The sequence below is a fragment of the Mastigoproctus giganteus genome, chromosome 12 (genome assembly GCF_048544385.1).
Source record: "Mastigoproctus giganteus isolate SK-2022 chromosome 12, ASM4854438v1, whole genome shotgun sequence".
In the NCBI taxonomy this organism is placed as follows: domain Eukaryota; kingdom Metazoa; phylum Arthropoda; class Arachnida; order Uropygi; family Thelyphonidae; genus Mastigoproctus; species Mastigoproctus giganteus.
Window position 1 is genome coordinate 103,532,466 of NC_143586.1, and position 22,485 is coordinate 103,554,950.

Sequence of the window (22,485 nt, forward strand, 5' to 3'; positions counted from 1 at the left end):
CACTGCCCGAAACATTGCCTTATGCTGTATAGAGTCAAATGCCTTTTCATAATCCACAAATGCTAGGCATAATGGTGTTTTATATTCATTTGCTTTCTCCATTAGCTGTGATATTACGTGAAAGTGATCCATAGTTGAGAATCCTGTCCTAAAGCCAGCTTGCTCTTTCGGTTGATTCTCATCAAGTATTCTTTCTAATCTGTTATTAATGACCCTTGTGAACAACTTGTAGATGTGGGATAACAAGCTAATTGGCCTATAATTTCCAATTTCTGATTTATCTCCTTTCTTATGCAGCAAAACTATGATTGCATTATTTCACTGCATAGGCGTCACACCTTTTCTAATGCACTTTGTGAAGAGCCTTGCCAGTTTTTGTGTTATGTCTCTTCCTCCCAATTTTAACAACTCTACAGTAACTTCATCTTCCCCTGGGGCTTTCTGATTCTTCATTTTCTTCAATGCATGTTCTACCTCATCAGGAAGAATATCAGCTATGTCGTATGTGTTGCTAATTTGCAATCCATCTACCCCACTGATGGTATCATTCCCTCGCTCCTTGTATAATTCTCTATAGTAGTCTTCTGCTATTTGAATTATGCCTTCTCTGCTGTTTATAAGTACACCATCACTATTCTTCAGTTTCAGTATCATTTGTCTTTCTGTATGCTCATGGCTGCTGATTTAAGTCCTTTGTATTCCCTTAATGCTTGTTCTACTTTTCTTGTGTTCAATCTTCTTATGTCCTCTCTGAGTCTCTTTCTAATGGCTTTGCATAACTCAGTATACTTAATTTTCTCCTTGTCAGTGTTTATCTTGCTCTTCATTTTTCGCCTTCGGTTCATAATAACAAGTGTTTCTTGATTAATTTTTCTTCTTTGGATTTCTTTTCCCTATAGGTTTCTTGGGCTTTATCACTTTCAGAAAGTTGTAATATTCTTCATCGATATCTTGGTCCTGAGCAGTCTGCAGAAGCTCAAACTTGTTCTTAAGTTCCAGTACATACTGCTTTTTGTCCTCTTCTGTTATCTCAAAGACCTTTGTATTATTTACTCAAGTTTGTTTTTTCCTTTCCTTTCCTACATCTATATCAAGTGCACATCTTACCATTCTGTGATCACTTCCAACATTTACCTTATTCAGGACAGTAACATCATTCACAATTTATCTTCTGTTAGTGAGGATGAAGTCGATTTCATTAGTTGTTAATGCAATTGGACTCTTCCATGTCCACTTTCTGTTCATCTTTTTCTTGAAAAAAGTGTTCATTACTGACAATCCTTGAGATTCTGCAAATTCCACAAGTCTTTTGCCTCTTTCATTTCTTTCACCAATTCCAAAATTTCCTATAGTTCCCCTTTCTGCGCTTTTTTTTTTTTTTTTTTTTCCAACATTGAAGTACCCCATAATAATAATAGTGTAGTGGGTTTTCTGCCCATCTAGAAGACTGTCGATTTCAGTGTACATTTCTTCAACCTCTTCATCATCATGGCTCAATGTTGGTGCATAAATCATTATAACCTTTAGCTTGTACCTCTTAGAAATCTTGAGTATTAGTCTTGACATCCTTGGTGATGTACTTTTGAATTCCAAAATGTTGTTTTTTAAATCTGTATGGACCAGAAATCCAACTCCACCCTCACTCCTTTCACTGTTTCCACTGGTGTACAGCAGATTTCCAGTTGATAAACTTATAAGTGATTCATTTCTTCTTCTTCTTGTTTCAGCCAAACCGTTGATATTCCAATTCACATTTTCTAATTCCTTTTCCAGCTCCAATATCCTGTGTTCACTGATGAGTGATCTTACGTTGTAGCAGGCCAAGTTCAGTTTCCATGCATGGCAGCCTGGTCATACCCAGAGATTCTTAGCACCCTCTGCTTCCACTCTGATCCTCTCGCTGCCGTAAGAGGGGGAGTGAAAGCCGCTGGGACTGAGGACCATTTGTTTTGTTGTGCTGTCATATGCTGGAGGGTTTGGTCTTTTCCTCTTCCAGCTGACCAGGTGTCTTGAAGAGAACCACTCTACACATTCGTTGCCACCTAAGTGACGTAACAGGGCTTACCATCAAGAAGGTGTGCATGAGTGGATTTTAGGGAGGCAGGCCAACCGGACTTCTCCTAAATCTTCTGTAATAGAAAGATATTGGATCCATCAGTGTTTTAGACTGATTGTCTGAAAACACACAGGATACCTGTTTCTCTCTAAGCCCCTGTGGGCAGTCATCTTGGTATTAAATTATGTTATGTGGCACCTCTGTAGCCAGGTGGGTAGGAGCAGCAGTGCGTAGCACATGCTTCTTGATTAGACCGGGGTTCGAGCCCATGACCACCAAATACGGAGGATGCAGAAAGGTCAGGGAATGACCACCGCATATCCCCGGAGCGATATGGCCTTAGTTGCTAATGCTCCTAAAAAACCAAAATAACAAACAACAACATTAAATTATGTAAACAATGTTGTTTAACTTGTGGATATATGTTGTGTTACTTATGCTGATTGTATATCTTGTTTTGCTTGATTATTATTTTAATACAATCAAATCTCCCAAATCCAGTGCTTCATTATCCAGTTCCACCTGGTTCGAAAAATGGGTGAATTCAGAAAACCATCCGAAATCAGCAGATTTAGTTTTTTAATTGGTCTTTCACCAGAAAGGTGAAATCTCCACTCCTTTCACCAGAAAGGAGTGGAGATTTCACTTAAGAGTCAAGTTTTTACTGTGTTTCGGTAACATTGAAAAATTTATTAGGTCATGGAATTGTCTAATTGCTATTCACAAAAAAAATTAGAAAAACTAATTGGTAATAAGCAATGGATTTGAGTTTCTTAGTTTCACAATTTATATATGAAATATTATACTATAGTAACAGTGTACATAGCTACTGTTTAGTGAATGTTTTATAATTTCTAGGTGGTTATTTGTGAACAGTTGCAACTATGTTTACTCTATGTTTAATCTTCTATAGTTTACTCCCCTGACACACCCCATGAAGTTATTTAGGTTTGTATCCCAAGTTTTATCTTCACCTTCATTTGAAACATTGCTATCAGGGTCGCCATATTTTGAAAATTAGTAAGCAGGATAACTTGAAACGAAATGTGTAGTATAGCATTTTTTCCTTCAAAAAAGTAAAAGAAAATATAAAATTTCAATTAAAATATATTTTTTTATCAATCAATCAATTATAGTATTTATTTGTTATATGATTGTTGTTAATATTTATTGTCCTATATAAACTATAATATTATTTATAGCAGTTATTTTAAAAATAGCGAGGAAGACTACTTTTACTTTATATATTTTTATTTAGATTTTGCTATTTTTAAAATTTCTTCTCCTTCCGAAGATTTTAAAAAGTTTTTACTGAACAGGACATGTTATAGTTTTCTTTCACCATAAGTTTGGCTTCTAAATTTTCTAATAAAAGATGGTTTCTCTCTTTCTGCCAAGCAGTTTTCAGTAACCTGAAAACTCTTTCTAATGAAGCATTTGAATATGGAATGTTTAATAATAGGAGCTTACAATTGGAGACAACTTATTTGCCTCTGGAAATTTTGAAAAAAATTGCACCCATTTATTTTTATCAAAATGCATTTTCTTTTCTTCATTACTCAATGATGAACAAAATGCCTTTTGACTTTCTCGTTTTTCTCTTGTTATTAGAATTAATTTTTAACACATCTGTTAGATTCCAATAAGAATTAATTAAAAATACATAAAATCAATAAATTAGTTTTTTTTCCTCTGTTATCGGGACAAATGATGGTATTACTGGGTAGCAGGACTTGAAGTTTGAAATCGGGACAGTTGACCACCCTGATTGCTACCCTCAGAACATCTTATCAACATCTGCTGTTTTGGCAACAAACAGAAATTCTTGAGGTTAGTGGAAGCATTACTTTGACCCATATCATCAGATAAATGCAAATCTAAATTACCCTTGTTTCACCCCCCGTAGCCGAGTGGGCAGGAGCGGGAGTGCAGTAGCACACGCTCTTTGAGTAGACCGGGGTTCAATCCCCTGACTGCTGAATACGGTCGATCTGCCAACCCGCACTGGACCAGCGTGGCAGATTATGGTCCATTTCCCTCAGCATGAATTGTTGAGGAGGCTTCCACCCTGCAGTGGGTTGATAATGGCTGCACTTTACTTTTTTTACCCCCCCCCTCCCCAACAAACAGTTTCCCTGAGCCCTTAGGGTATCCTCCTTAATGATACTGTCAAAATTCCTTGAACCACTTTTGTTCAAATTAAATCGGTTCTTTCTACCTACAAATGTATGCCACGCTTGTAAAAATCCGCCCCCCCTCCCTTAGTGCCTTTCAGATTCCCTCAAGTCTTGAGTTAATCTGCAAGTCTTTCAGCATATAATCCCTCCTATCGTGTCTGGACAGAATTGCAGACATATTCACATTCTGACCTAAATTTTTTCAGCATAGTCCTATATTTATCCAACAGATAGTCAGGTCATGTACATTTAATATCGTTAGTCCCCACATGAATAATAATTCTCTCTTTACCTCCCTTAAAATCTGACAGTCTGTTGGTATCACATCAATTGTTGCTCCTGGCAAACACACTCTGGTTCTGGACCAGGGTGTGCTTGACAGTCTAGTCTTTATTACAAAAAATGTTACCTATTTCCCTGAAAATTGAGTCTCCCTATAAAACTAGATCACCTTTGACCAGAGAAGTGTGCACTTGACTATTCTTTTCTGGGACCCAATTCGGGTCCCAGAAAAGAATCGCTTGGTAGGTGCATCACTTGGCAGGTCAGAAGATACATGAGTCCCTGACAAGCTCCCGGTTACATTTGTTTCTAGGGCAAGCATTTGTTTCTTCACTGACTCAAATTCTTCTCGTAATGCACCAAGTTGTAATTTGAGATCGGTACACTCCTTACATCGGTTGCAAAGAAAAGAATTGTCAGTTGAGCTAAGTTTGTCTACTAGACTAGCTTTAGAATATATGCCACAGGCTATACAAACAATGAAGTTGTGACTCACACCAGAAATGCCCACAGGCATTTCCATTTGAGTCTTTTAAGTGGATCTTGAAACAATCATAATTTAAATAAAATTTTAACTTTAGAATGATTACAAAATTTAAATTTACAATATATTACAGAATTAATAAAATATTGCAGAAATTGAACTGTTGACAAAACTTAAATCACTAAGGAAGTTAAATTTAAGCTACCAAATGAAAGTTATGAAATTCCCACCAAAATATCGATTATAAAGGCTCTCTGAATATTAAGCAGTAGCTTTCCAAATACTTTATAAATTTAAACTTACAATATACTACTGAATTTAAATTAACAGAGTATTACAGAAATTATACTGCTAACAAAACTTTTAACCACTAGTGAAATTAAATTTAAGCTACCCAATGAAAGTTACGAAGTTTCTGCCAAAATATAGATAGACAAAATTAAGCTGTAGCTTTCCAAATACTTATCTAAATACAAAAATAAACCAGCCTGTCTGACTAGGAATTCGGCGCCTCCGTAGCCAGGTGGGAAGGAGCAGCAGTGCGCAGCACAAGCTTCTTGATTAGACCGGGGTTCGAGCCCGTCACCACCAAATACGGAGGATGCGGAAAGGTCAAGGAATGACCACCGCATATCCCGGAGCAATATGGCCTTAGTTGCTAATGCTCCTAAAAACCAACAAAACAAACAAACAAACGACTAGGAATTCAAACTATATATTAACTACAGTTTAGTATATTAAAATAAAATAAAAAAACTTAAAATTATTTCAAAAACTAACCTGCAATGAAGAGCTTTTGAAATACACAGCCACAGCCTGTAGCCTTGATCCCAGAATTAGAATAAGAACCCTGAGTTTGTGCTTAATTTCCTCATATTCTTTGCACTGAACATACACAAAGACATTCCCCCTATGCTGTTTTATGCCCTGTTTCAGATAGTCCTGCAAACATCACACAAGAGGTAGATTATGTAAGGCTTTATATGATTTGTAGGAGAACTGCCCCTTCATTTCTCCCTAAGCTTTAGCACTTCCATTACTTTAAGCCTGTTGCTTTGTTGCTCTAGTCTGAAGCATGACATCCATTTTAATTCAGTTTTAATTTACAAATACTACACTAAACTAATAGATACCTAAATGCTGTAATACATATTTTGCTATCAAGTTTACATTGTATGTAGTACACTATACTGTTATGTCCATAGAGTTTTAAATTAGTTATTGCATTACTAGAAATAAAATTTCTTAGCTAAAACCAAAAAAAAGGGGTGCCAACGTATGTGATTAGACCTACAAGCTACTTATTTGCCACAATTAAAACCCTACAATTCCATTACCATTTGGTGTGAATATTGTATCACAACTAGTTACATTATAGATATTCATGCCAAATCACTGATACAAAAGCTCTGTGAATATTAAGTTGTAACATACAAAATCTCTAGCTAAATTAAAAAATAAGCCAACAAATGTGACTAGGACTTAAAAACTATTGACTTAATGCAATTTAATGTGTTAAGTAAAAAAAAAAAAAAAAATTCTCCAAAAAATTCTTTACCATTATAGCATGAGGTCAGTAATAACTTAGAGAGAGAGAGAGAGAGACTTATGCATCAAATTAATTGTTTACATATTCAACATGCAGGAACTTTTCTAAGTCATTGATAGCAGATTAATGCAAAAAAAAGTCATTCGGTATTTGATTACATTGTATACAAATTTTTTAACATAATTAATCATTAGTATTAGTATAAGCCACATAGTGCAACGAAGCCATTGGCTTTTGCTGCACTGGCCAAAAATATTAAAAAAAATAATAATAAAATTATATATTAAATATATAATAAAAATAAATAAATTTATAAAAAAAAAATAAACAACCTACCTTTGCATAGCTAACTATGCAACTGACCATTGAATTTTTCCAAGCTGTCAACATCAAACATCCCAGAAGTAATTTATTCCAGTCTAAATCTTTTATCTTGTATTTTGAATTTATGACCATTAGTTCTAGAATTGTTTATAATAGTGAAAATTTTGCTTTCATTCATTTTCCATCTCAGAGTTTTATAGACCTCATTTAGATTCTCTCTAAGGTGCCTATTTGCCAGACTCTTTAACCCATAATTGAGCACTTTCCTCATATGGGTACTGCTTCCAAGTGGGCTGCCCAGTTTTGGACCTTTTCAAGGAGCCCAGTATCTTCTTTTCTTGTTTTTTTTTTTTTTTTTAGGTGTGGTCTCCATACTTGGACACAGTATTCCATATATAGTCTTACAGTTGCCTTATACAGTGGAATTATAACTTCCCTATCTCTACAACCAAATGTTTGATAAATCATCTATATAATATTATGGGTCTCTCTTGCTGCCTGTCTACACTGCTCAGAAAACAACTTCACTCCCAAATCCCATTCTTCCTATGCCATTTTTAATTCAGCCACACCAAGTGTATAAGTTGAAGGAGTTTATTTATGCATGGGTAATGCCTACACATCATTTCTAATACCAAGGTAGTTTTAATTATATCTCATATTATGAATACCTTCATGAGTTGCCATGATATTGCACTACCTTGAATAAATAATGCTTCACCTATGGAAAAGACTATTGTTTCTTATTCTTAGCAGAAACCATCACCCAGCCTTGAAATGGTGCCACCCAGGTGGCACCATTTCAAGGCTTTTTTGGCCCCTCTTCAGTGGGTGGGTAGGTACCCTGCATTACCCATACATAAATAAACTTCTTCATACTCTTAGGCATTTAGCCAAGAAATATCTTTTAGATTAAACCACGCACACCATCAGGCATCTCTCATATTTTATAGTTATACTTCATAACTGGGTTGTCACTATTGCAACAACAGGGTACCTATCCATCCACCGAAGAGGGGCCAAAAAGCCTTGAAACGGTCCCGTCTGGGTGATGGTGGTGGTATCTGCCAAGAATAGGTGACAATAGTGTTCTCTGTAGGTGAAGCATTACTTATTTGAGGTAGTGCAATATGGTAACTTGTCGAAGGTATTCACAATATGAGATATAATTAAAACTACCCTTGTAGTAGAAATGACGTGTGTGCATTACCCATGCATCAATAAACTCCTTCATACTCTTGGGCATTTAGCCAAGAAATACCTTTTAGAAGTGTATAAGTTATTTTGGGATTGCTGTTAACTAAGTGTAAGACCTTGCCTTTTGCTGCACATAAGCCACATACTGCCACCTTTTTTGACTCAACCTTGGGGCTTTTCCAGGTCATCCTGAAGGAGCTTTGCTTGGTGCCAATCATTAACCACTCTCCCAATCATTTCATCATTTCTGTAAATTCTGACATCATGCCCTCTATCCCTATGTCGGTGTTATTTATGAAAATCGGAAACAACTGTGGTTCCAGAACTAATCATGTAGGAATAATAAGTGCCATTATTGTCCTCAAACAAACTTAAAACATATAAAGCATTTGCTATCAAAGAATTTCAATACAGTAACTTTCTTTTGCTTGATACATGCATTGTAGTTGACATTTCAGCACATGGCACGTTGATCATGTCATTTTCCTTAAACATTGTCTTCAAAAATTACAAGGCTGCATTTGCATTATAAGTGACATATTATGATCTCTCATATTAATAAGTTCACCCTCTCCTTTCTTAATCATTACATTAACAGATGATGACATTTTGAAAACTAAGTTTAAATTATCATTGTGCTTTTATTCATTGAAACAAAAGGCAAGTGCAATTTTATTCAGGGAATTGTCTTTTTATTCTCAGTTATTAACTTCATTATTTTAATTTCTTTTAACTGCCACTCCATATCTGCAATTACAGTTTGATGAAGATGAATGTTGGTAAAAACCTAATGTTTTCTGCTAATTTTCACAATTTATTAAAATTCATCAACACTGGATGTATTTTTTAGTTTTTTCAATGTTTTTTAAAAACTATATTTCATGGAAAATATAAGTTCAGTTATGCTTTTACAGATATCTGTTTATTTAAATTAATAACATACAAAATGAAAACTTAATTTTTTTTATTGTTTATCATAAACATTTTTCTTAAAAATAAAAGAATACCCATTTTCAATAACTCATTTTAAACACTTATGATATAATATGGTTTTTGCATAGGTGGGCTTCATAAAAATTTATATGTATCATGGTTGCACTTTCCCAGTTTAAAATGTTAAGTTGAATTCAGTTAATCTCCTTTAGTAATTATCTCTTTGTTATTGTTTTTTAGGGTATCACACAATGTTGGTGCTGTAGGAGCCTTGCGTCGTGTAAAGAGTGCGATTTCTGTTGCCCGGAAAGTTTTAGAACATACAGATCATACTTTACTTGTTGGTGATCAAGGTAATAGTAAAGGGGAAGGGACACACACACACACACACACACACACACACACACACACACACACACACACACACACACACACACACACACACACACACAAAGTTGGCTTTGCATTAGCAACACCTACCTTTGTGCAACAGAGTTGGAAACAGGATTCATAAAACCAAGTGACAGATTTCAACATACATGACAGTGGTCCAGTGTTGGTGTTGACGTGCCCATCTGGGGTGTAGTTTCTTATCTCTCTTGGTGAGCATGGATAACTGTGACAGCTATCAACTGCCACAGCCTATACGAGCTAATGTCTGGTGCACAGTCCATGCAGATAGAGGAGTTGGAGAAAATCCCCAGTGCTGCTTGAGAGAATACACAAAAAGTCCATGTGGATATTGGTCTTTCTATTCCTGTTGTACTTGGTGGTTAGCTGGGCTACTGTACTGCATTACTGCTGTGTTACGAGACAAGACACATGATGCTCACCACAAGCGTCAGTCACATGTGGTTGTCCCACATGTGACCAATAGCTAATTGTTCAACCACTATTAGCTGGTCATGGTAGATTTGTGACACCACAGAATGAGAATATTTAACCATGTTGGCTGTTGTTGAGTTGCTGGTACCTGCATGTCTTCCTCCCACAATCATTCCACATTTGAAGTCAAAAAGATCTCAACACTGACCCATTCTTCCTTGTAGACATTGAAAAACTGATTGCCACATGGACGAACTACAATCTTATATTCAGCCATTCCTAAATCTGAGCCTTCACCAGTGTCACAGATCAGTCCATTCCTACTTGTAGTTGGGGGGAGTTACTAATGCAAAAACAATTCAATGTATATATCAGAAATGAAAGCAATAACCTGTTTAATATGCACTGATCAATTATTTCTGGTAGATATCAAGATGCAAAGGCCTAATCCAAAGTGACATTTAACATTTCCATTTAAGTGAGCCAGTAAGCTAGTTGCCCCATATGCTTCTGCATATATGTTGCTACAACTCATCTGCTTTTAATAACATAACCATGTCATATGAGTAGTTTTATATCAAAACATTAAGCAGAGACCTGCACTTTTGGGTCAACTTAAACATAAAGTAAACCAAAAAAAAAAGGAAAAAAAAGAGATTTAAACAGGAAAGTGACCTTTGCCTTGTGGTGGGAGAGAGAGATCACACCTCCACCACAAGAAGGTAGGTCACTACCAGAGCCGGAACTCAGGTGGGGCGAGCAGGGTGCCAGCCCCAGGTGCAGCATTTTAGAGGTGCATTCGACCAGTTATATATTTTAATATTGCTTCATTTTTGATTTAATTACAGTCAGACCTGTGTTTAACAAACTTCTTTATAGAGAATTTTTTGAATTCCTTTAGGTAATTACATTTAAAAGTTTCTGTAGAATGAAGAAAATTTCCATACAATGAATGGATTACAAGCGACTTAACTTTATGCTGTGTTTTCACCTCTGACCTTTAGGCAATTTAAGCAATTAGAAATGCAAATGAAGAGTTAAAGGGATTAGTGTTCCATAATGGAATGGTAATCCCATTTCTATAGCCAATCAAAAGATTAAGGCATATTCCTGACACAGATAATAGCTTCTGGTCTACTTGTGTTCTTTGTTTAAAATAAAAATAAAAATTTTATTAAAAGAAATACTGCATTATCTTTGTATGTGCTACTTATGATTCCAGAAATTTTTGTGAGAGTAAAAAAAAATTATAAATTCAATTTATAATCACTTAGGAAAAAAAAAAATAGCAGGGAGAAACAGCATTTTATGAATTTCAAAAATAACAGAGAAACTCAAATTACAAACTTCTATAAAGTATGGCCCACTTTGTGACGTTACACCTCTGAGCTTTTCGGTTTGTCCTCCAGTGCTAGTCAGTTGGTGAGTTGGCAGTTGTATTTTGCTTGAATTGTGCAAATGCTCAAGTGTGAGTAGTCCCAGGTTAAAAGAAATAGAAGTGTAATTCAAATTTTGTTATTCAGTTGTTTCATTTCCACATTAAAAAAGTAAGTTTTAATAAATTGTTATAAACAAACCTTTCTTTTATGTATTTTGATTTCCTTTGGTTGACCTTTAACCATATATTTTATTTTTATAAAATATATGGTTACAGGCTTATAATATTATATGTAATTATTAGTTATTTAATATATGTTTTTGAATTCGATTTTTGTCTCATTTTCAAAATGAGTTTTAGACACAGTAATCAAATTGGGAGGATGTAGTTCTCCTTGTTAAATTTTTTGAGTAGAGTTGACTTTGTTGATTTTTGAGCAGAACATTTTCCTTGTTAAAATACTTTTTTATACTACAAAAATGGAGATTGTGAGCAAACTCGTATTTAAAATAATGTATTATCGAGTTTGTCTTTTTTTTATTTCATTTTGTGCATATGCCTGAATGAAACATTTTTTTAAAACGGTGTTAATGTAGACTAGAATGAAACAATTTTTTAAAAATGCTGTTTAAAAAACAATATTTTTAAATGAAAATCGGCCTGTAGTACTGGATTCCATGGTTTGAGATAATAATAATAATATAGCACAACCAGTAGAGACAATAACTAGATTTTTAATAACTAAGATTAATTCGTAGTTTTCAGGGTAAACGAATCCCTCCTTCAGCAAGTGAATAAACACATACAGAATACTAACAAAATACAGATGTTAGAGTTAGAATAAAATAAATACTAAATGAGTTGTGTGTGTGTGCTCAGATGCGCATATGGTTGTGAGATTGTGCAAACATTATTCACTAGATCGGTGTTCATTGTTGGTGCACAGATATGTATGGGATAGCTGCCATGGGATTCAAAGATGGGGTGTAACCTTGTACCCTTGCAGTGATTTAAGGCTTTTGGACAGCTCGATATATTTAACGATTCTAGCCAAAGGCGGTGACGGTAGTGCCGGGATTGGTTGATCACCTCACAATCGCGTCTGGGGTTAAGGTCATGATGGGTTGACCAGAAATGTTCCACGATTGGGGAGTGATCAGTGTCACCTAGGCGAATCGATCTTTCATGCTCTGTGAGGCAATCCTGAAGGTGTCTTGAGCGCTCTCCTATATAGCAACTGCCACAATCATGGCAAGTTATGCAGCATACTATTCCACTACATAAGAGAAGGGCAATGGGAGTTTTTATGCTCGAGACCAGAGAATTGGTTGATCACCTCACAATCACGTCTGGGGTTAAGGTCATGATGGGTTGACCAGAAATGTTCCACGATTGCGTAGTGATCAGTGTCACCTAGGCGAATCGATCTTTCATGCTCTGTGAGACGATCCTGAAGGCGTCTTGAGTGCTCCCCTATATAGCAACTGCCGTAGTCATGGCAAGTTATGCAGTATACTATTCCACTACATAAGAGAAGGGCAATGGGAGTTTTTATGTTCAAGACCAGAGAACGTAAACTCCTACCAGGGAGTTGTATGCATTTCATGTGGTACTCGCATAGGATCTTAGAAATCTGGTCCAATGTGCCCGGATAGTAAGGAATGTAGGCATACTGTCACGTGGGGATGACGGCCTTGGATGTGCTTGTAGCAAGCATCTGTCTAATAAATAGGTTGGGTACCCACAATTGACTAGGTCACTGGAAATCTCGGTGTGCCTATCTTCCTCTGAGCTGGAATGGCTCCAGGCTCGAGAGAATAGAGCGCATGCAGTGATGTTTTGATGGCAAGGGGCATGGGCTGATCATTAGTTAGTAAACCGCCTGCACTACATTGATACTAAGTCTTTAAATTTTCTAAATTTCATACTTACTCGGGACAAGAATAAAATCCAATTTAACATCTATCGTAAACCAGCAAACACTGGTATGCTTCTACATTATAACACAGCTATCACCCATTCACCTACAACAGGGCTATTATCTTTAATCAGTTTCTCAATGCCTATAAATATTGAATGACGGAATCTGTTTTAGACTCAGAAATACAGATATTAACCAGCAGATTCTTAAATACCCCTTGCTACAATAAACCGAATTAGGGTACAAGCTAAGGATAGGATACAAAAAACTACACCAAACAACAATAGTAACATCAAAAAATACTTTATTTCTGTCCCATGCGTTGAACAGTGGCACAAGCAGCTTAACAGATTCTTTAAAGATACGGAATTTAAGATCGAGGCTAGACCAATATGGAAATTCCGTGTATACTGATCAATTGCTCAGTCCTTTCCCCTTTTGTGACACAAATAAGTGACTTGGTATACAACATTTCTTGCAGTGATTCCAACTCGTCTTACCAAGGATCTACGCGATTCTCACTGATTGTTTGAGTGAAACAGCATGTGTCCTCTGTTCGTGCTTCTCGCTCAGCAGCGTCAGAATTAGCCTTTCATGTCATTAACGAAAAACATACATTTTTATTTAACAAGGCCAAAATACTTAGTGCCCAATGTAATTATATGAGACTATTAATTGCAGAAAGCCTTTGAAATTAAATTACATGATAATTCTATTAACGTTCGCCATCTATATCTAATGTCTGATTCGTGGTCTTTTGAGCACATGCGTGAAGACCACGTGAATCGCGGCCTTTCATGCACATGTGCGACGACATATAATCTCTCTATTTAAGATTCAAGCTCACACACACACTCTGTAATTTCCATTCCTGTGATCAAAATGTACAGTCGAAAAGCATTGTCTGCTTCAGGAAGAAAATCGTTTTCAAAATTTACGTTTAACTTTAATTTTTAAATTAATTTTTGAAATTCTTTTTTGAATTTTAATTAATTTTTGAATTGTTTTCTTACTGTAATCATTTTGTGTTAATCTTTTATTCATTTTAATTTCTGGAGAGTATCATACAAAAGTGTTCTAAGTATCGTATTGAGGTAAATTTCTCTTATTCTTCTACAAATATTGATATCAACATAGAACGTATTGAGCACCATAGCTCTGTTATATACTAGTAAAATATCTATGTGAAGGATCATATATGTAAGAATTACAATTGTACATATTTTATACCAAACTGCACTGAATTTGGACGAAACTTTAGAAAGTTTTTATGAAAGTAAACAAGCTTATTAAAACTACCCTGTCTCCTCTTCAGCCAGAAGTTTATAAAATAAAATACTAAATTTTATATAAAGATGCAATTCAATCACTGGGGTGTCCCATTTTGTCTTGAACCACAAAGTCTTAGTGAATGAAAAACTCCAAGGAATATAGCATTTCAATAATCGCTGAACCCAACCATAGGGTGGGAGGTTGAGTGGGTTTGGTTTGTTGTGGTGCATTGTATCAGCATCTAAGACTGTAATGTGTATAATAATTAGGCAACCATAGCCAAGTGGTGAAGTACAAGGGTTTATAAGTACATGCACGTTGAATGGCTGTGGTTCAAGCTTGCATGACTACTAATTATGATGCTGCTTCTTGTATTCTTTCTACCTTGTGAACTCTTCTGACCATATGGTTATTCTGAAATGTAAACAGAAAATTTATTTGCTTATTTAAAACCAGTTATAAAAGATGAAATTTTAAAAGAACTTTTAAATGAAGTTATATAATATAATATGTTGTCATAGTTGGATAAAATCTAAGAGTGGATGATCATCCAGAACTGATATTTAAAATATTGTCTTAGCATCTACACAGGATGATCATCCATTCTCAACAGATAAGAATTCACAAGGTTATTGTGTGGCATGCAGAGCTGAGTAAGAACAATTTCCTCCTGGCAAAACCTATACCAACTAGACTGTTTGCAGTATGCCCATGCCAAGATTCTTGCCATCAAGAAAGTAACTCATATATCAAGCCTTTAAGTTATTATAAGTAACTTAAAGGCTTGTAGTTTATATTTGCAGGATTGATAAGTGAACATCATTTTGAGCCATTGCTGATTTGCTGCTACATAGGTCAGGTCATTGTCTATGATCCTGATGTGGCCAGGTTCTTTCTCCCACTCTTTTCCTCCTGTATGTTAATGACTTTCTTCCATTTACTGGAAATCCTATCCATAGATTTGCTGATGACAGCCCATTGCATTCCACCTTCCAGTTTGAGAAACCTTGTCCTGCAGAAACAGCCTCAATTTCTCGAATATCCTCTACCAATTCCTTAAATGTTGATCTCCAGATAATCCTCCAATGGGGCAAAGATAACTCAGTCCTGTCTTATATTTTGCAAAAAGGATTCATTTACTGCTATGCTTATCATTGGTGACACTGAGATTTCTAGACATTTCTCTATTGGGGATTACCCTGACTTATAATTTCTCTTGGGATAAGCATATCACAAATATTGCTTCCTCTGCATCTTTAAAACTTGATTTTCTCTTTTGCTGTTACTGTTACTTTATACTACTCACTCTACAAATCTCAAATCTGCCTCGGGCGCCTCCGTAGCCAGGGGGGAAGGAGCACCAGCAGTGCGTAGCACACGCTTCTTGATTAGACCAGGGTTCGAGTCGATCACCACCAAATACGGAGGATGCGGAAAGGTCAGGGAATGACCACTGCATATTCCCGGAGCAATATGGCCTTAGTTGCTAATGCTCCTAAAAACTAAATAACCAACCAACCATCAAATCTGCCCTACCGTGGAATATTGTAGGAGGGGTGCATCAATTTAGCATTAGCATTAGCATTAGTAGAGGCATTTGATGCAAGAAAGCAAGCTTATGCAGCATCAGCCAAAAAAAAAAAAAAAAAAAACCCACTTCCACTTCACCCCTCTGTTCGTTCAAAATACCTGTCCAGCTGAGCCTTAAACTTATTTAGGCTATCAACCTCCACCACAAGGGATGCAGTCTGTTCCACCAACCAACCACCCGCTGGCTAAAGGCAAATTTCCGCACGTCTATCCTACATCTGTCTTTCCTCAATTTGAATTTATGCCCTCTCAGGTGATGTTTCTGAGCTAGAGGAAGAATCCCATCAGCATTGAGCATGCTTAAACCATTCAAGGCTTTATACACCTCTATCAGATCACCTCGCTGGTGCCTAGTCTCCAGACACTGTAATTTGCAAAACTTAAGCCTTTCTTCGTAAGAGCACCCCTTTGTTCCATTCACTAATCTTGTTGCCCTTCTCTGTACTCGTTCCAGCAGCTCTACATCCTTCTTGAAATGAGGCCTCCAGACCTGTATACAGTACTCTAGGTGTGGCCTGACCATTGCCTTATACAATGGAATAATCACCTCCTTATCCCTGCTGGAAAAATTCCTGTATATCATTGACAATACTCCATGAGCTACTCTTGCAGCCCGTCTGCACTGCTCAGAGAACTTCATATCTGCCTGCACAATCACCCCCAAGTCCCTTTCATTCTCTACCACTGTCAGTGTAGTACCACAGAGTTGATACGTTGCTCTGGGGTTGCTTTTTCCCATGTGTAGTACTTTACATTTGTCAATGTTAAACTTCATTTGCCACCTCTCAGCCCATCTGCTCAACCTTTCCAGATCCTGTTGCAGCAGCATAGTGTCAGTAGTGTCCTTGACAACCCTGCCAACCTTCAAATCGTCTGCAAACTTGGACATTAAGCTTGATATACCATCATCAATATCATTTATAAATACAGAAACAATAATGGACCCAACACTGAGCCCTGAGGGACTCCACTAATAACATTAGTCCACGATGAGCAGTGTCCATTGATTACCACTCTCTGTCTTCTCCCCCTCAACCACCCCTTTATCCATAGCAGCAATTTGCCTCCAATGTCACACTGCTCCAATTTGTGTAGCAGTCTTCCATGTGCAACAGTATCAAAAGCCTTTCTAAGATCCAAGTATATAATATCAAAGTTATTCCCTGCATCCAGTTCTTTTGTGAATGCATCATAGTATCCAATCATAGTATCCAATCAAGTTGGTCAGGCAAGACTTCCCCTTAACAAAACCATGCTGTGTCTGAGCTATAACTGAAGTCTTGTCTAAATGATCCTGCAGTGCTTCTTTAACCAGTGCCTCCATTAATTTTCCTGGAACAGAAGTTAAGCTCACAGGTCTATAATTACTTGTGTCAGCCTTTGATCCTCCTTTGTGAATTGGGGTCACATTTGCACATTTCCAGTCTATGGGTACCTCCCCTGAGTCCAAGGAAGTTCTCATAATTATGGCTAAGGGTTTGCTTACTTCCTTTGCTGCCTCCTTTAATATAACTGGATAGATCCCATCCACCCCGGGTGCCTTTCTTGTGTTTATCTTCAACAGTTTCTCCTCCACTTTACTCCCAGTTATTTCAAGATTCTGTAGCTTACTGCTAGAGTTGAATACACCTCTGGCATTCCCCTTGCTGAATAACTCCTCATGTGTGAATGTCGATGCAAAATATTCATTTAGTTTGTTAGCTACCTGAGCAGGATCATCAACAGTTGACCCATCAATATCAAGTGGACCAATCTGATTCATCCCCTTCCTTCTAGAGTTTACATAAGTAAAGAACTCTTTGCTGTTTTTCTTTGCATCCCTTGCCAAGGATTTCTCGTAATCTGCCTTCGCCTGCCTAACCTCCTTTTTAACTTGGTTGCATATCAACTTGTATCTATCATAGGCTTCTGTGTCATGTGTTAATTTGTAAGTATCCCATGCATTTTTCTTCTCTGCCATATGCCTCATTAGTTCATCTGACATCCATTTTGGCCTAAACCTTGAACAATATTTCTTAGTTGGTATGTAAAGCCTAGTAGCTTCCAAGATAAGTTCTTTGAATGCTTCCCATTTTGAATTTGCTGTTGGTAACATCATCAGTTGGTCCCACTGTATAGAATTTAAATACTGTCTCAGTCCATCGTAGTCGCCTTTACGGAAGCAATAACCCTTCCCTTTACCCCTAATGGTAGTTACCTCTTTCAGTAAATCCCACTTCAGCACACTGTGATCACTGCCACCTAGTGGTTCATTTATCTGCAGATTCTTAATGCATGAAGAATCACTGCTGATAATCAAATCAAGAGTATTACTCCCTCTAGTTGCCTCCCGAACATGCTGATGTAGAAAACAATCATCCAATAAATCCACAAAAGCCCTGCTAGTGTGTGAGTAACCAGCCCCCAAATTCCAGTCAATATCTGGGAAATTAAAATCTCCCATTATAAGACTCTCTGATTTACTGGCCCACTCTATTTCCCTGTACAGTTCCTTATTATACTCATCAGAGTCATTAGGCCTATAGCACACTCCTACTCTCAATTTTGATCTCCCAATGCTTATGTCACACCAAACTGACTCAACACTGCACTGTCCAGCGATGGAGAATTTTACCACATTAAAAAAGGAATGGTGCACCAATTTACAGTTAATCATGGGATCATTATTGGACTTTCTGGGTAATCCCCTTGGAGTGGAGAAGCAGCAATATCTTGCCAGTAATTGGGAAGGATAACCTAAAGAGGAGATAGACCAGTCAGTTTAACCTCAGTGGTGGGGAAGGTCATGGAGTTTGTTTTACAAGATCTTTAATAATAGTTGTTGACAGAGAAGGTGACCTTAACAATATTATTAACAAGAGAGTTGTGTTTTGGTTCATATTTTTGAATTTCCAACTCTTTTGGCAACACAGTTTAGAGTTGAAATTCTGTGCATTTATTTACTTTGAAAATTAATCTTTATTGATATTAATTTTGATTAATCTTTATATTAATTCAATATTAAACTATATTATTAGGTCTATAAATGCCTTAAATTTAAAGAGTTTATAGACCTATAAACTGCTGGAAGCTGAACACAGCAGCAAAATCTAGAAAACTCCTAACTTAAAGACTTCTTAAACAGCAGTCCAACCAATATGACCAGATAGGCCTAACTATAACTACAACGCAACCTTCATATAACATGTCTCTTCATGCCACACTTTTGGTTTTACCGTGGGAATGATCATGTCTACCTATATGAATTATGGAAAAGGTAGTATGTTCAAAAAACTAGCAATTTCATATTGGAAACTGGAAAAAGTGAATATTGTATATAACCATATCGACTGTACATCCTACGGCTATATTTCCAAGAGGTGAAATTAGCTAAAAATTGGCTGTATATTTGCTTCAATATAGTATTAGCATTAGTTGAGGCATATGATGCAAGAAAGCAAGCTTATGCAGCATCAGCCAAAAAAAAAAAAAAAAACCCTTCCCATTTCACCCATCCAGTCACTCCAAAATGTTTGTCTAGTTCAGCCTTAAATTTATCTATGCTATCAACTTCCACAACAACAGATGGAAGTCTGTTCCAGCAATTAACTACAGCCGACCGGGCTAGCCGAGTGGGTAAAGTACCTGCCCGGCAACCCAAAGGTCGTGGGTTCGATTCCCGCCTCGGGCTTGGATCAAAGTACTGCAAAAACCTTGGGAGGTGCAATATGGCCACAGAAGCCGATGCGCCAACAACTACCAAATCAAAAAAAAAAAAAAAAAAAGCAATTAACTACCTGCTACCTAAAGGCAAATTTCCCACATCTATTCTACAACTGTCTTTCCTCAATTTGGATCTATGCCCCCTCAGGTTCTTAGTCTGAGCAAGAGGAAGAATCCCATCAGCATTCAGCTTGTTCAACCCATTCAAGGCCCTATACACCTCAATCAGATCACCTCGCAGGTGCCTAGTCCCCAAATGCTGCAATTTGCAGAACTTTAGCCTTTCTTTTTAAAACACCCCTTTGTTCCCCTCACCACTCTTGTTGCCCTTCTCTACATCCTTCCTAAAATGAGGCCTCTAGACTTGTATGCAATACTCAAGGTGTGGCCTGACCATTGCCTTATACAAGGGGATAATCACCACCTTATCCCTGCTAGCAAAATTACTATATATCATTGACAAGACTCCATGACCTGCTCTGGCACTGTTCACAGAATTTTATATCTGACTGCATAATTACCCCCCCCCAGGCTTTTTCATTCTCCACTTCCCTGAGTGTAGTACCACACAGTTGGTATGTTTCTCTTGGGTTACTGCTACCCATACACAGTACTTTGCATTTGTCAATGTTAAACTTCAGTTGCCACTTCTCAGCCCATCTGCCAAACTTTTCTAGATCCTGTTGCAGTAGCATGCCATCTTTACTGTCATTAACAACCCTGCCAACCTTTGTATCATCTGCAAACTTGGACATTAAGCCTGATATACCTTCATTGATATCACCGATAAATACACAAAACAACAATGGGCCATCACCGAACCCTGGGGGACTCCGACTAAACATTAGTCCACGTAGAGTAGTGTCCATTTATTGCCACTCTCTGCTGTCTCCCACTCAACCATCCCTTTATCCATTGTAGCAACGTGCCCTTAATGCCATATCGCTCCAATTTGTACAGCAGTCTTCCATGTGCAACAGTATTAAAAGTTTTCCTCAAATCCAAGTACAGTCAGTTCTGCTATAACGCGGTACATCTGTTCCTAAAAATCTCTGCGTTATGGTATTTCGCGTATTAAAAACAACATGGCTTATGGGAAAAATAGGGATACGGACAGAATACTCAAAAAAAAATGTTCAGTGTGGTAAGTAAAACACTAAAAAAAGAAACACAATAAAATTGCTAACACAGTTTTAAACATCTTAAATTTCTAATGAATAAATGTTACAGTAAATATAGCACTGTAATATATACATACTAATTGATATTTCTGTTTACTGAAATTTTTTCTTTATTACAATTTAAAACAGTAAAAAAGATAAGCAATCGATAACGACGAACACGGCACACACAACTTGCACAAGTGAAATTACGGTTACAAGTTTATGAAGTTTAAAAAATAGGAATGAAGAGAAGGTTCTGAAAATTTATTTATGTTTTTTATATGATTGGAGATTTCATGAAAGGGGAAACATTTAACATAATAACATAAAAAACCACAGAATTCCAGCTATTGGTATTATCGCAAATGCAATAAGATAGTTTACAACTGTGTATAATTAGAGTCCACTAACAGAAAAGCCCAATAAATTGGGAACTGCAAATTGTTTTTATTGTTTTATGGTAGTGACCTGCAGAAATGTGTTCCTCCACTCACGATATCCCACCTCACGAAATTTCTGTTCGAACAGAAAAATGTCAGTTCCTGAAAACGTGAGTCAGCCTACAATATCACCTGTTATCTTGTGAATACAGTGAATGACAACAGTGTGTCTCCGACTGATACAACTACAGTTGTTGTTGTTATTAAGTTTAATGATGCAAGGATTACTAAGGCCAAATTGTGTCAGTTCATAGTTTATTTCTTATATCCATATACCATTTAACAATTTAATTATATATTTGCATATAGGCCAGTACGATTTAAGTATGTTAACAATTCTTCTATGTTTGCATGGCTTCCAAGAAAATTAGTGCTGTGAGAATGTGGTAAGAGGTTTTTTAGTGGAAAGATCAGCAGACTCATTTCTCGGAATTCCTGAATGTCCTGGTACCCAACAAAATATTACTGATTGATTGAACTCTTTGCACGAGATTAACTGATAGTGAATAGTTTTCAGTGTAGGATGACAGGCAGAGAAATTCTTCCTTGCGGCAAAGACTGCACTGAGAGAGTCAGTTTGGTTTGGGTTTTATTGGGGCATTAGCTACTGAGGCTAGTGCGCCGAGAGAGTCAGTATAGATTAGGGCTGGTGAAATGGAGTGTTCAACAATCTGTCCAAGTGAAGTTTATGGCATACAACTCAGCAGTGAAGATACTAAAAGTGGCTGGTAATGAGGCTGTAACGTTAAATGACGGGAAAACTGCTGCAGCACCTACAGCATTTTCAGTTTTCGATCCGTCAGTGTATATTGCACAGGAATCGCAGTTGAGGTTGTCACGAGCTGCATGTAACTGTCTGATATTTGCAGAAGCTAAAACATCCTTTTCCCATCGGAGAAAGTAGTCATTATGAGGCATGAAAACGTAACCAAGGTAGTAGAGGAAGAGTGGTGTCCTTTAAAAAGTCACTTAGATCAACATACTAAGTATGAAGAAGTTCTTTAAGTCTGAGCGACACAGGTCGGTTTTCATGTGGCATACTCTCATAAAAGTAATTCCACTGGGTATTACATAGGTCAGTGTTTCTCAACCTGTGTGCCGTGGCACATTGTTGAGCTGCGAGTATGTTTCAGGTGTGCTGCGGAAAATGCAAATAAAAAAAATTAATAAATCCAAGTTTTATAATAAAAAT

At 36.9% G+C, this 22,485-nt stretch overlaps 1 protein-coding gene across 2 annotated transcripts in view; it reads left to right on the plus strand.

Moving 5' to 3' along the window:
• LOC150077311 (N(4)-(Beta-N-acetylglucosaminyl)-L-asparaginase) overlaps positions 1–22,485 on the plus strand; it is a 182,294-nt gene that overhangs the window by 31,510 nt on the left and 128,299 nt on the right. For both annotated transcript variants that reach the window (XM_090386107.1, XM_090386106.1), the window contains exon 3: positions 9,243–9,355. In XM_090386107.1, the coding sequence (XP_090242233.1) occupies positions 9,243–9,355 (113 nt within the window). The remainder of the gene's footprint in view (positions 1–9,242; positions 9,356–22,485) is intronic.